Source organism: Syngnathus floridae, chromosome 15, assembly GCF_059516105.1.
Source record: "Syngnathus floridae isolate MCC-2025c chromosome 15, RoL_Sflo_1.0, whole genome shotgun sequence".
Taxonomy (NCBI): Eukaryota; Metazoa; Chordata; class Actinopteri; order Syngnathiformes; family Syngnathidae; genus Syngnathus; species Syngnathus floridae.
Genome location: NC_142427.1, coordinates 8023644 through 8039714, shown reverse-complemented (window position 1 = coordinate 8039714; position 16071 = coordinate 8023644). Strand labels below are relative to the sequence as shown.

The 16071-nt window shown below is 40.1% G+C and overlaps 1 protein-coding gene across 13 annotated transcripts in view; it reads right to left on the bottom strand.

Moving 5' to 3' along the window:
* The window catches only part of auts2a (activator of transcription and developmental regulator AUTS2 a), a 169310-nt gene that overhangs the window by 135364 nt on the left and 17875 nt on the right, over positions 1-16071 (bottom strand). For 12 of the 13 annotated variants that reach the window (XM_088397868.1, XM_088397872.1, XM_088397873.1 and 9 more), the window contains exon 2: positions 3556-3765. In XM_088397868.1, the coding sequence (XP_088253994.1) occupies positions 3556-3765 (210 nt within the window). Of the gene's footprint in view, positions 1-3555; positions 3766-3855; positions 3993-16071 lie in introns of those variants that run through there. The other variant, XM_088397882.1, reaches the window with a different exon arrangement.

Below are 16071 nucleotides of genomic sequence, written 5' to 3'. Positions count from 1 at the left end.
CTTTTTTGGAATGCATTATTTAGGAGCGGCTTATACTCAAGAGGTTCTAGGTCCAAATCCCAACTGAGCTCCGCTTTCATGTTCTCCCCGTGCTTGCTCAAAGTTCTCCCATATTCCAAAAAAATACAAGTTAGTTTAATTAATGTTTTGTTTGTCAATGTAGCCCACAATTTGTTGGCAACCGGTTTTAGCTAAGTAATTTGAGACAAGGACAGCAACCCTAATGAGGACAATTAATTAAAAATAAAAATAGATGGATGGATTTAGACTGTTTTCCTGGAAGGCTTAAGATATCTGAATAAAATCAGTCTTCACTCGATTACAGAGAGAGACAGTAGATATTGGGTTTAAGATACGGGAACAATAACTATTATCTCCTTCCCACTCGAGATTTGTCTGGATTGAAGTAGAGGAGCAACATTGAGTTCACTGAGTCAGTGGTGAATGTGTAATGAGCAGTGCCAACTGGATAATCGTATCTTGCCGCAGGGTGGATGCATTGTGAGTGCAACGTAATGCAACGAAACGGAAAGAATGTGTTGTGATGCTATCTAGCAGATGTCAAGCTCTCATATCTGGCTCCATTCAATGTATTGTAACAGCTTGTTCATCCTCACCCATGAAACTGGAATGCCAGACGGTATAGATAACAGACCGATTCTGGGTCTTTTGTCCTTTTTATTACGACATTGGTCTTGCTATGGTCATCAGTCAAGGGGGGAAATCCAGGGCACTGGATCAGACTACATTCCTCTGCAGGAACAGTTGGTGGGACATAATAAAATAATAAACGGATAGTTAAGGATAAGCAGATGCTAAAGTATGCTATATCTTGAAGCCATCTGTGTCCGGGCTATTTCATTTTCAAGTGGACCGCTTATATGCACACTTTTAGTGATGCAAAATTGTCTGGATAAATGTGTTAAATTTAATGAAGCACAATACTCCCAACATTCCAAATTAGCAGATTTGTATGTGGGTTAATTCAAATTTCTAAATACAGGATTTTTTTTTTTGCTAAATCTTTAAACCTACCGAATTTTCCGCATTATAAGGTGCACCTAAAAACCTCCAATTTTTCTCAAAAGCCGACAGTGGGCCTTATAATCAGGTGTGCCTTATATATGGACCAATATTGAGCCACTACAGCAGGCGTGTCCAAAGTCCGGCCCGCGGGCCAAATGTATATCTCATATCTGAACAAAGTTTTAAAATGGGCCATTCATTGAAGGTGCGCCTTATAATCCGGTGCGCCTTATCTATGGACAAAGTTTTAAAATGGACCATTCATTGAAGGTGCGCCTTATAATCCTGCGCGCTTTATCGTGCGGAAAATACGGTAATTCACTATTTACACGGTTCACAAAAATTCTGCTCCTTCACCAAGTGGAAGCTTTTTTTCCTCTTCAAATCTCTAAAAGCAAAGGCAAGGACTCTCCGAGTTAAACAAACACATTTGATAGTTCCCTTGGTGAGATGAAAAACAAAAAGAGAAAAATAAATGGGAATCCAGAAGGATACTTCAGTAACCGTTTGTGTAAACACAAACGGATCAAAGATGGAAGTGGGACTATTGTTGATAGTGGCTGGACAGCAAATGGAAAACGCTTCCTCAAACAACTCTGGCCTGCTGCCCAGGATTTGACTGACAGCTGAAAGGGGTCTAGGCTTTTAAGTGGCCGACACTTTGCTAAAAGTGCAGACACTTAATTTTTCACAAATTGACTCTGAGGGTTGTCAGGAATGAGAGTAAGCAGCAAGGTTGGAGGACAGCGACTGCTTCAAGTAGATTCCGTCTGACTGACTTTGATTTGGGAGCGTGTTCCTTCGCCTGAGAGCATCGAAATGGCTCCGTTTAACGACGCAAAGTGCTACGACACATCCTCCTTAACTTAGCTCCCTTACAGAAAAATGACACTTCAAAAGAAAATGTTTCTCCAAGCAGTTCAATAGTCGTACAAAAAAAAGAAAGAAAAAAAAATGATGCACTTTTTGAAGATGTCATGGCTTAGACTTGTCAACTAAACCTTCGAGTCATTCAAATACCGTATTTTCCGCACTATAGGGCGCACCGGACTATACGGCGCACCTTCAATGAATGGCCCATTTTAAAACTTTGTCTATATATAAAGTGCACCGGGTTATAAGGCACACTTTCAATGAATGGCCCATTTTAAAACTTTGTCCATATATAAGCTATATACATTTGGCCCGCGGGCTGGACTTTGGACACACCTGTGGCTCAATATTGGTCCATATATAAGGGGCACCCGATTATAAGGCGCAGTGTCGGCTTTTGAGAAAATTGGAGGTTTTTGGGTGCGCCTTATAGTGCGAAAAATACGGTAGTACATTGTAGCATATAATACGGCAAAAAAATTAAATCTGCACAATTACACACACCTTATCAGGCACACATTGTTGTTGTTGATGTGTCCCAAGCAACACAAAGCCAAGCGTAACATTACAACTGGATTTGATTTCACCCAGCCTGCTAGCAAGCTTCGCTGTGACGGCAACAATTATCCACACAAGTGATGCCCCAAAGGAATGGATTTAGCATCTTATCTGACAATCATGACATTGCTTTACTTGAAATCTCACGGGCTAAGCGGATATGCTGATAAAGGGCCAACATATTCATTGGAGATTAGGAAGCATCATACTCTTCCCATCTGACAATCTCCAGCCTTTTTTAAATGGAAGTGAGAGCGGGGGGGGGCTCTCCAATTCGGATTTCAATCATTGGGGAAAAACAAAACCTTTGAAGACCATCATGGCAGACAGATACAAGAAAGAGAGGCAGAAGGTTAGACTAAGACGTGGGGGTGAAGGTCTTCTCCTAATTCACCTAGTGCCAGAGAGCAGATGGTCTTCACAGCACGTCGCTGTGTATACTCGAGCCACTGTACAAAGCAGCACACAAACCGCAGGCCCTCACGTTCGGTGAGCAAAAAGAACAACACGGCAGACTCACAACAGAAACAACTACACAAACAATCCAGCCTTGAACCACAATGCGACCATGGGATTTAAGAACATTAAAAAGCATGTTTGAGGCAAATCACGATTGCTAAAAATAACGGCAAATTTTCTCTCAGCATTTCTTTCGCTTGCACCTCAAAATAAAAGCTAAGCACAGGTTGTTGATAAGCGATTCAGTCTTTTCAGTCTATAGAGTTTCTTAATGGAGAAGTTAAACTTGACATTTCAAATGTAACCTTGTGGGAGGACAATGTCTTAACATTTATGTGTGCATAGTGAAGCCAAAGAAAATGCTTCTAGAAGATAAGAGAATCTTGTTCTACTTCAGAAAGGACAAAATTGTGGTGTCGGGGGTTCAGCTGAGCTTTTTAATTATGTATGTCATAAAGTCTGACACTCAAGGCTTTTACGGTGCAATAGAGATGATCACGTTATCTATGTATAATTATATACAGTATACACAGCAGCGGAGAGCTGCCAGAAGTTTAAAATTCCAATATTTCTTCCATGAAACTATTAGAATTGAACTTTTATGTATTTATAAATTAAAAGTTATGTATTAAAACTCACCATTGTGCGTTTCTTGCTCAGGCGTTTCTTCTTTCTGCTTCGTGTGTGCGCCAGACGGGGATTGTTCTCCTGGTCCGACGGCTGGTGATGATGATAGTTGTTCTTAAAGGGCTCCAGGCTCAGGCCATTGGGGCCTCTGGTTGACTTTTTCTTAGGTAAGTTCACAGCCTGGTTCACTCTGCGTTCTTGGGGCTTCAGAGTCAGGTTTTTCTGCAGGACAGAAAAAAAGAAAGAAGTTAGACAAAACCTAAAAAAATTCCTGCATATGTTATGAAGTGAATGGAGGGCGACCAAATGTACCTCGGACCAGGGTTTATTGAAGAACTCAAAAGACAAACTATAGATGCTCAACTAGGGACGTGAATAACTGAACAGAAAAGCTAGAACAGAACAGACTGGAGACACGCAGACAGGACTTAAATACATGACAGGTAACGAGAGGAAGGTGACGGCCATTACATAGATTGGGAGCAGACACAGGAGGGGAGGGGCGAGCACACAGACACATGAACTGAAATTAAGACTTTAAAACAAGGAAACAAACTGTGACAGAGCTTGACAGTATTGGTACTTTTTAAACTCATCACATGTGGGATGCCCCAAGGGTCAATTCTTGGCCCACTGGAATCTAATCTTCACCTGCTTTGTAGTGTTCAAAAGGGATGGGGGGTAGGACTGAAATTTTATTTTTAAGTATGTGGAAAAAATGTCCTGTGTGACTTCTTGTGTCGGTCAATTTGCCACATAACTACTAGCAACACTAGTAGTCAACACACCTTAGCGTTAGTCTAGTACAGTTGAAATAGAATCTAAAGACCTACTGGGTTTATAATTCAACGAGCTCTTCAATGAGAGAGCAATATTATAGCGTGTAGTGTTGGAATTTTATGAATGCACTTCAGAAACACTCCATAAACTGTTTCTCAAAGCGTCACTCGTATTGAAAGAGGCGAATGCTCCACTTAATATTTTTTGCCTTTTTCATTCACACTCAAAGCCGACACAATGTGATGTGGATTGTGCACATCGTAAGACATGATTGGGCTGACCGAATTCCTTGAGCCAGCATTTTGCATGCCTCAAAGTGAGCAAACCAAAATGATTGCTGGAAATAAATTATGCAAAATATGTTTTGCCGGCTCATTGAACAATAGCAAGATAAATCCCTTATTTCAGCGCTTTGTGGAGATGCTGGAAGAAAAATAATTACTCAATATGGCTCTCTCTTCAATATTGTGATTGTCTGCCAGTATCCAAAGCAATTTTCTAATATTCTGAAGCGCATGTTTGCAGGTAAATGTGAACGTGCGTCATACGCCATGACTCATTTTGTGTCTATATACGATAATGAAAAATGGACGAGAAGATAAAACAGGTTTTTTTTCCCATCCATCCATCCCTCCCTCCATCCATCCATCCATCCATCCATCCATCCAGAATAATCCCTCCATGTACGACAAATGGCAGGAGATTAACTCAAACCACACCTTTTCCGCTAGCTTAATAAAAAAAAAAAGGCTGGAGTGATGTAGAAGGATGCAACAACAGTCCCGCGATACTTGCTACCACATGCACAAACAACCTTACATGCACCAACACCCTTCGAATCATCAGCACTGATTTAATCATCATAATAACACTGAAATGCTCTTCACAACAACCAACAGTGTAAACAATTACTGGTGATCTAATAGGGGCTAATAAAGAGAATAAAGAGGGATAAGTGAAAGTACTCCTTGTGGGGTGCTCCTGGACAACAGCACATATTAATCTTGAGCTACCTTGCTTGTTAAGTGGAGCTGTGAATTGTCTCTCCTTCTTAAGGGAGCCCTTGACCTGATTATCACATTCTCGGTACATGTGAATCCGCTCTGTGTCTACTGGAACTAATTTGCCATTGCTCTTTACAGTCATGCAGCCAATTATAGGTGTGATTGCAGACGTTCAACTGTGGTTTAATTGTGAGGATACCACCGACAATCTTAAAGTGACCAAGTACTGAAAAATTCCAGGGATGGTCACTCATTATTTAACAATTAGAACCAGAGAACCAGTGCAAGCACAAAGACAACATATTTCCATGTTAGTAGCAATAATTTTGATTTGTCAAACTAAATTAGCGTGTTTTCCGGACTATAAGGCGCACCCAAAAACCTAATATTTTCTCAAAAGCCAACAGTGCGCCTATAAGTGCGCCTTATATATGGACCAAATTCCTAAATTTAAACTGTCCCGAAGCATTGTGTGAAATCAATCATAAGTGGCCCTCTGAAGACGATGAATCATGAATCAATAAGACTATGGATCATTATTTTGTGATTATAAAGTAATTTGTTGTATCTGAAGTTGAAAAAAAAAAAGATAAAATGGAGAATGATTTGATTTGGATTAAAAATCTGACATGATGCATTAATGGTGTGCCTTATAGTCCGGTGCGCCTTATATAAGAACAAAGTTTTAAAATGGGCCATTCATTGAAGGTGCACCTTATAGTCCGGTGCGCCTCATAGTCCGGAAAATACGGTAGCCAGAGCTTGACATTAACACTCGCCAACTCCAACTAGCCACGTCGGCTAAGAAAAAAAAAAAACTATTATGACAAAATTAAGCCATTCCACGTAACCATACTGAGTTCAGAAGTTCAGTTCGGAAAATAACCGATAAAGGTGACAATCTAAAAATGTGTCCTGTAAAGCACCCTCATAACTTTGGACCTAATCCAAAAGCTAAAACACATTTGACTGAGTCACACATTTGAGTGTGTGACTCCGGAAGCATCCGAGCATAAGGTGTACGCGTGGGATGGATTTAGATTGGATTAAGATATTGTGATGGAAGCCATTAATAAAGCTTATTGGACCAAAGGTAATTGAAATGAGGGTCAAATTGAAAAGTCCATACAATGTCACCAAATGTCACATGGTATGGTAGATTCATGATTATGTAGGATCGCTTTACTTATTATGGTCATAGTCTGCTTGTTGAAGTGGTAAATGAATGAATTGACACAATTTATGAAACCTGAGATTGGGATTGACCGGCACGGAAATCCATTTGCCCTGTCAGCAGTCATGGGCTGCTCCCCTTTTTGTGACATTGAACAGAATAAGCGCTAAGTAGTATGGAAAATTGGTGGATGTCAGATACTCCATTTTGCTCCCAACTAATGGCGCTCAAATTAGCTCAGATTCAGGGTGAATCTGCAGCCTCAGAAAGGATTTCCATTTACACACTTTATGCCCATCTCAAATAGGATTTAAGAAGAGATGTGTTAGCAAAATGTATTCTCTGCCATTTACTGGAAGCCATGCATCATGCATCCCAATTTAGCAATTTTTGTAATCCCCTCCTCTTTTCGCTGATGAGAGAACAAGTGTTAATGGTACTAGAACAAAAGAGGTTCCCATCCAGGATGTTTGATTCGCTCAAATGCCTTCCACAATTGGCTTAACTACTCCAACTGAAAAAGTCTTGCTTGAACCACCAAGTAGGAAATGATGAACACACTCCAAATGCTGCGAGGTATTTGTTACATTGGAATTCTTTAAATCCAAGCAGGAGGGCTGTAAAAAACATCTTTGTGAAAGTTCACATCTTCTAGTTTTAACCTCAACGATTTTGCAAACCCCGCTATCATTTCTTAGCTCTTCATATCAATGACGTAATGTTTCTTTTGGGATGTGAGGCGACAGAAAAAAAAAAATGGTGCATGTTGCTAAGCAACTGGGCACGTAGAAGAAGAATATCATTAAATTGAGCCAATGCTTTTCGAGTGCTTTGCTTTGTGTCTGAGAACTTGTTGCTCAGTGAATAAACTGTTGCTTGGCTATACAAAATATATCATAAAAAGCCCCAAAAGTGCATCTTAGCATCGAGACAGTGTATAAAAAAGTATTTTAAAAAAGTGAACCAGAGAGAAATGTAAGAGATGAGTCAGAAAAGTTTCAGGACTGGTGTCATAAAATATATATTTGAACCACTCGATGCAGGTCAGAGATGAGACCCTGCAGACTCACCATGCTGGAGCAAACTCACCTGAGTAATTTGTATCTTTCCCAACCTTAAGAAAGGTCATCAAGGCGCCCCGTTGTGAAAATTCAAGATGACAGTGATGACAGAGCAGCAGAGGTTCCCAGAAGAAAGTCATTTGGATTCCAAATATATTTTGCGACACCAGTCTTGGATTTTTTCTGACACACCTATGTACATAGAACTAAGGACCTTAGTTCTATGTACATACATAAAAAAAAAGTGAGACAGGGACTCACCTAAGCAACAACACCTCAACATAAATTGAAACCAAGAGTGCTGAAATACGTGACAAAGTCGATTAGAAAACAAAGATTTAGGTCCCTTTATTTACCTTATAATATATTCTACTGTTCAAATCTCTTAATGTGTGTTATGCAGTGCATAAATGAGGTTATTTGGGGTAATTCCATTTTCCCATGCTGTATTTAAATCTCCATCAGGAAAGGAACAACAGTGCATAAAATTCTTCCCATGAGTAAAATTAATTGCATAAATGTAACAGCATAGCTCTACCCAGTTAAGAAAAATAAAAGATGTATACTGCATGAACTCAATTTCCTTCCTTCGTGTGCAGAGGCTGCTGCCCACCGGAAAGCCAATCCTGGCACGATTTATTGGCTGCACACATTAAGGCTAACAGTGTAACAAGAGAGCCCAGACTTGGCCCTTCACTGGTAATTAGAAATCAAATGAAAGCTGGCCACTTTCACAATAGGCAGCAAAAAGGACCACCACTCTTGGAAAGTGCCAGAAAGACCCCCTCAACTAGTTCTACATTGCAGATTTGTTCTGTGTTTGTTTGAGGATTAATGAAGTGAAACTCTGGGACTTGAGGATTTGGAACCATTGGAAGGACTTATGTAAGAAATAAACTAATGCCGCCAGATTATTGTTGCAGCTATTGCGAGAAAGTCATGAACAAAAAATCATCTTCTGTGTGTTTCTTAAAAAAAACGACTCGATAAAAATCTTCTGGAACATTATCATAGCACAACAGGATTAGTTTCAATGGATGCTTGAAACAGAGTTGACAAAGTCACCTGACAGTACGCAAGTTTAAAGATCATAAGACGGGACAAAAATAAAGAACCCGATTTTTGTCTCCTCAGATATTTTTCTGGCCCATTTGGAGGACAGTGTGACAACACTCTGAGTCTAAAAGCACAGATAAGAAGCTTATCCGCTCAGTGACACAAACATGGCAATATTGTGCTCCAGACCTCGCCAGAGCTTTTTATCCTTCAACACCAAAATACAGAAAAATATAATTACCAGAACACATTGTGTTCTACTTTAGGTTGACAGTTGACGCGTTGTGAAGAGCAATACTGAATAAATAAATTCCATGATTAATGTACGTCTAAAATCCACTCGACAAACCTAAGAAGCATTACGCATCAAAGCAGATTTTGAAAATGAGACTTGTAGCGTATATGAGGAAAAATGTGTGCAGTACTAAGAAGTCGTATTAGAGCACTACTCAAGACTCTTGACTCGCTTACTTTTAAAGTATTGTATTTTCCGCACTATAAGGCGCACCTAAAAACCTCTAATTTTCTCAAAAGCCGACAGTGCGCCTTATAATCAGGTGCGACTTATATATGGACCAATATTGAGCCACTACAGCAGGCTTGTCCAAAGTCCGGCCCGTGAGCCAAATGTATATATCTTGTATATGGACAAAGTTTTAAAATGGGCCATTCATTGAAGGTGCGCCTTATAATCGGGTGCACCTTCTATATGGACAAAGTTTTAAAATCGTCCATTCATTGAAGGTGCGCCTTATAATCCGGTGCCCTTTATAATCCGGTCCGCCTTATAGTGAGGAAAATACGGTATTTGCTTTGTATTCCAATCCTTGATTGAATATGTTTCAGTATAATAATGGTATGTCCACTTTCAAAACAGAGTTCCATTGCAATGGGCCACATTGCATTTATCTTGCAGGGGGAGCCAACATTCATTCCAAATTCATCCGTGCACAAATCTACTCTCATAAAATTGCGCACACATAGCGAGCGGCCGTGGCAGCACCGGAATTTTTCATTCTGATTTACACTGTACAAAATAGTGCGTTATTAAATAGTCTCACTAGACACAGTTGAAGATCATATTCACCAGTCCCATACTGGTGTGGTCTTTATCTTCAGTGGACCGCAGAGAATTACGGTAAGATACGTTCAAGTAGCTCAACTCGGAGAGCAAAATGCACAGGCAATAACCTTCCCTGTGGCTCTACTATTCCTGGCAGCTTGATTTACCTCAAAGCACTAATGTTCAAGGGAGTCTGCTAGCAATATAAGGCAAACTGAGCAGTGGCACTGAAATTGCAGCTTTTACAGCTTACAAGACACTCCTTGGAGATGCACTAAAGGCCCGACCGACAAAGAGTGCACTGGCAGGAAATATGAGCTTTGCGCTCTTATTACCGCTAACTTGTTGGTTCGATGTCGTTAAAGAAGTGCAGAGAGTTCAGTCTCGAGGAGTTGTTGGTTGCTTGAATATGCGGCGCTTCGTGATTGTCTTTGAGGCAGACCAGAGTTGGAAAGGTATGTTCTGGTCTTTTCACCTGTCTGACAAAGTTTGTTCTCGTGCACAAGCCGATGTCGCACTTGAGGGCTATTAAATTATCCACATGTAGCTGATGGTGTCAGCACGTTTTGTAAGACCATGACTAATGGCTTGTCAGGGCATTGACTCCTCCCATACATCAGTGGGGAGGGAGCACTTTGCAGTCGTGACACTGTCGCCGTAAAATCTGTCACCTGTCACACTTGCCCCGTCAGATACTTTGACAGGAAACGGTGATAACAGGAAAGAGGAAATACTGCATCGATAAGGCGCACCTAAAAACCTCCAATTTTCTCAAAAGCCAACAGTGCGCCTTATAATCTGGTGCGCCTTATAAATGGACCAATATGGATTCATGGATGAGGACTAATTTATTAAAGTAAGCTTCACGTGTTTATTTTTCGTGTGTGTGATATTAACGTTTGAGCAACGTTGAGTTATTTCTTCTATGCGCCTTATAATCCGGTGCGCATTATATATAGACAAAGTTTTCAAATGGGCCATTCATTGAAGGTGCGCTTTATAATCTGGTGTGCCTTATAGTGTGGAAAATACGGTACACTGATCCTTTTGAGTGATGCCCGCTAAGCTCCACCGCAGATGATCCTTCTTGATCCACCACTAGAACAGCAAAATATTTATTAACTTGTGAGGTGCATCATCCTATAAATGTCGACTATCTGAGTCGCAAAAAAATATATATACAAGACCTGAATTGAGAAGTCACACGGCTGACTTTTTTTTTTTTTTTTAGCATCGCCTGTCAGAGTCTAGACACCGAGCACACAATCACCACCACAAAATTGATTTGCAAATAAACACGAACATCTTAAAATATCCACTGGCTGGCTGCTTTGTATGCAGCCAGGCGTTCTTCGTCATGGTGTTGTAGACAGATGAATGATGGAGCCTTTCAAGCCGCATACAGACAGACCGCTATGAGCCTGTCATGTGACGATCAAAGCCAGCCAAAGCGCCGTGAAGGCAGGGAACACTGGAAGGGAGACAAATGTGACCAAAAAGGTTCTTGGAACACATAACACTTGAAAGCCAAATCGCTTAGTGCTTCATGGAGGAGGGAGGACGTCCAATCATTGTCCCGGCGTGTCAGACATAACAGGATGCACGCCACTCGGTGAAAACACATGCACGTCCTGTCGTCTCGGACACAGGCTGAGCTTTGCAGTTTTTTTTTTTTTTTGTGCCACTGTGTGTGTGTTTATAATACTGCAGCACAGTACCCGAGCTGCTTGTGTGGAACAATGGATATGCTTTGACAAAAAACACCTCCGCTGTTCTCACACACAAAAACAGATCTGAGTAAATGTGTCCAAACGCGCCCATAGAGGCCTGGGAGCAGGCCAAGGATACGGACAGAAGGGAGAAAAAAATGCTCAAATCACATTCCAAGGTGTTTCAAGGACACAGGAGAAATCATACTTCACATGTGTTAATAGTATCATAGCACGAGCGATTGTGAAGCCTCACATACGTAAGAATAATGGGAACAATTTTGTGGCTTATTTCATCATTCTGACCATCAGATTTTCCGAGTGCTGCCTATGGGCGGATTTTAGTCTGTTTATAGTTGTAATGTCTTATTTTATTGGAAATCCTTGAACACACCACACACAAGGTGAAGCTGAGATTGTGGTTTTGTTTACTTTCCTTTCACTTTATTGCCACACGGCGAGACCGAAGACGTTGACATTGTATCGTAGTTACAGTAAGTGCTTTTACGTAGATCTCTTCACTTATCTCTACTCCTTTTGTGCCCTTTAAGAATAACCCTAGCTGTTACAAAGTGCTTTTTATAAAGGACTAGAAAAATAATAATATACTAGATATTTACAAAACTGTCCAGAAAGATCAATTTAATCCATACGGCATATTCAATGACTCGTTCAACTCGGTTTAATGTATTCAGTCAGTTGGATATCTTTGTTCAAGCTACAAAAAAAATAATATAGCTATCATTAGTACAGAAATGTAGAACCCCATGTAATTTTATTCACGACATTCACAGTGCTGTGGCGTAACAATACATTAAGTGTTTAATTAAGGCAACTGTTAACTGCCTCGTTTGATAAAGAAGAGCTTCAATCAATTATGAAAAATGCTTTTCTAATGGCTTTACAGAAATATGAGCGACTCGGGGAAGCCTGAACAAGGAATCATTTAATTCAGTCTTTAGAGGTGAATCCTCTTCTTAAAGGTCCCGCTGGTCCATAGAAGTAAGCAATGCAGTGTTATTTAGTCATTCAACAGTTCTTTTGAAAAACTATTGATAGCCTTTGTGTCTTTTTCTGCTAAATGTAAAAACTCCGATATTCAGCTGGCTAAACTGTAAATAAGAACAGCTTGTACCAAACACCCTTTGTGTTCCAGCATATTGGTGCTATTTGTAATACAATTTGAATCGTCAAAAGAAGACTTAATAATGAGCTACAAACAAAAGCAATCAGAGATGTGCACAGTCAATAATGTTTGCAAAGAAATGAAAGGCTGCTTTGCCTTGCCTACGCAATCATTTCCCCTGAAAGACAGCTTGAGGTGAATTAACGGAATGATTTCTCATCCCGTGAACACATCGTTAACTTTGGCACCCATTGAAAGCTCTCACAAAAGGGAGCGTGTAGGAACAGCGAGAGAGCCACCACGCTCCTGCTTTCTGCTGGATGGAGCTCATTACCTGTGTTTGTCTTGGAACCCAGAGCAATTTACATCGAGTCAAGCCTGTAAAATCACTTGAACCCGAGTAGCGAGGGTTCACCCGGCGGAGCCGACAAACACAATAGCAGAGATTTTAATGGAAAAGATTCACATTCAATGTGGGGAAGGAGGTGGTCGTCTCTTTAAGCAGGCTTCTTTTTCTGATTAGCCGCCATGAAATGGGCAGGTCGCGACCTTTGCGGAAAGATGATGATACTCGCTATGCTCTCAAGCATGTGTTCATGCTGGGCCTGGATACTTGCCTATGGTAAATGTCAATGTCAGAATGTTAACATTGTCACGCTGTTAATAAGGCTACAAGGTTTTAATGACCTGCTATATAACATTAAAACCACAATATGAAGTATTTTTCCACGCTTATATGACACGTTGACATTAAAATGGCTTATAATGAGAATGGTGGCTCTGTGGTTGTCATGGTGACCCAAAATTACCTACTTTTGCTATCTTCAATATTGGTGGACCAGCCTGGACTTTTTGCGTTACGTTAGAATGACTTTGCTAACATGGTGTGTTGTGCTTGTATAAACTTTGCTCCATGTGAAAATCTTTAAACATGTCAATTTTTTTTTTTATAAAATATGTCATGTCATCAAATTTTGGTTGAAATTATTATGCCTTCAATGGATTGACTAAATTTAAACGCACAGCAGTGGCGCTGGAAAAAAAACAGTTAATTATTACTCTTGCTTTTAAGAGTTACTTATTGTTTCCACCGCTAATGTAGATGTGTCACGTATAATTATTGTAATTTGTAAGTATTACCCTTTCCAGCTATTAATTATAACTATAACTTTGCATAATGGAAAAAAATAAAAATATGCATGAAAGAAATACAGAAAAAAATAAATTTTATAACAAAACGGTATTAGATGTGAGTCATGGGAATAAATAAGTTATTTAATTTATATAATGGCTCTTCATTTTGTAATTCTGCTGATTTGTCTTGACTGATGTGTTTGTGAAGGGTTTAAGATTGCACGATGCGACGTCTCTAATTAAGCAATACTTCCAATGTCATCATGTGGGCTCAGTCTCTGATGAAGACAAACAGGCGGCCCTCCTACAAATGGAGACTGTCAGGTCCTATCAGCCTGCAGCTCTGCCAGAGTAAACACAAACATAGCGCCGCCACCATAGAACAACCGATGCCAGCCAGAGGGCCGGCGCTCACTGGCTACTTTTGAGAAAAGCCACAAAGGCTTGGGCAAGGTCATGGCTTTTTACAACAATACAAAATTTAGAAATTATTTTCTAAATTTTCTTTCTCCGTGCTGTGCCATTGTAATAAGTCATCAGAGCTGAGAACTAATATTTAGAAGATAAATATAAAGCAATCAAACAAACACATTCATCAAAACAGGAGTTCAGAACATCCATTGAAACAATATTTGGAAAATAACACTCACTCAAATGATTCTTTCCGAAAGACGCAGAGAAAAATTTCCACTTCTTGTTTCCACCTCCCCGCCCGTTGCCGTCACAAGCCATATTTCCTCTGACTTGTTTCTGTCATCGTTATCTAAGCAAATCTGAAACACTGCTCTCTTCCCACAATAAAGCTGTCAGCCGAGCAACTGGCAGCCTGATTGATTTGAACTCTGCAAGTCATCATGTGGCAAAGCCTCCTACACCGCTGAATACATTAAAGTGCTGTTGACATTACAATTCTCCAGAGGGGAAACCCCCTTGGACGCAAACGTACACGATGCAATTGAAATATACAAATGATGCTATCAAAAAGAATGGCACTAAAGAACTATTTTGCCCTTTGTAATATAACATACGAATAAAGGTCAGGTGTAAACAGCACTCATGTATTATCAACTAGATGTACCACAGTGCTCATATTTATTGTTAAAGGGGTCCAGTGGTGTGAAGTGCATTATTTATATGTCTCTGCTCTTTGTGGCTCAACATATCCGAGATGAATGAAGAGCAAGATGAAATGCTGTGTTGTGACTGCCAGAGGTGAAAGGCTCAATGAAAAATCTACCCATGTTCCCTCGCACGAGTATCTTTCGTTCCCCTGCCATCTCCGAGCCTATTTGAAGGTGACATGTAGGAGGAGATGGATGTGTGGTTTGCAGCCATTAAAGGCAAAGAAGCTATTTGTGGCTTGAGAAGCGTTACAGAGCCTGGAGTGATGCAGAAACAGGAGACTCATGCTGCTGCGCTGTTTTCCTCATAACACAATGACCTTTTGCAATGGCTGCAGAATAAAATACTTTGTAATCTTAGAGAAAGGGAAAAAAGGTGCTATAACAATGATGACAACTTCTGCTCACAGCTGTCACCCAAAATTGCCATTAAAGCACAATGGTAGCAATGAAATTACCGTATTTTCCGGACGATAAGGCGCACCTAAAAACCTAAAATGTTCTCAAAAGCCGACAGTGCGCCTTATAGTCCGGTGCGCCTTATATATGGACCAAATTCCTAAATTTAAACTGGCCCGAAGCATTGTGTCATGAAATCAATCATAAGTGGCCCGCTGAAGACTATGAATCATGAATCGAAAAGACGATGGATCATTATTTTGTGATTATAAAGTAATTTGCTGCATCTGAAGTTGAAATAAAAAAGATAAAATGGAGAATGATTTGATTTGGATTAAAAATCTGACATGATGCATTAATGGTGCGCCTTATAGTCCGGTGCGCCTTATATAAGGACAAAGTTTCATAATGGGCCATTACGGTACATATATGTATATCATTTATATATATACATTTATATACGTATATATAAATATATGCTAAAAGATGGTTAGCATTATTCCTTGTAGACATAATTAAAGCTAACCCCAGAGGATCATCACCTGATGATCACGCGCATAAAAATGCATCTGCATATTCATGCAGTATGCCAAGAAAACACAGCAGCAATGTAACGAGGCAAACCAAATGCTTATCATAAAAAGAAACAGCTACAGTACTCAGGGATTATGGGCTCTTAATGATGACAGCGCCGCCAATAAATATGCAGTTTAATCTTAGTGCCTTGTTTGTACAATACCTGATGGGAGCATTTAGAGATGAAGAGAGTGATGGAAATTGAAGGAGAGGAAAAAGAAGTCAGCCCACAATTGATGACAGTGCTAGAACAAGTTGTGATTGCGTGCGTGCTGAATGATAAGCAAAGCCAAGTTGGCTTAAGATACTGGCTGAAGTGAATGTT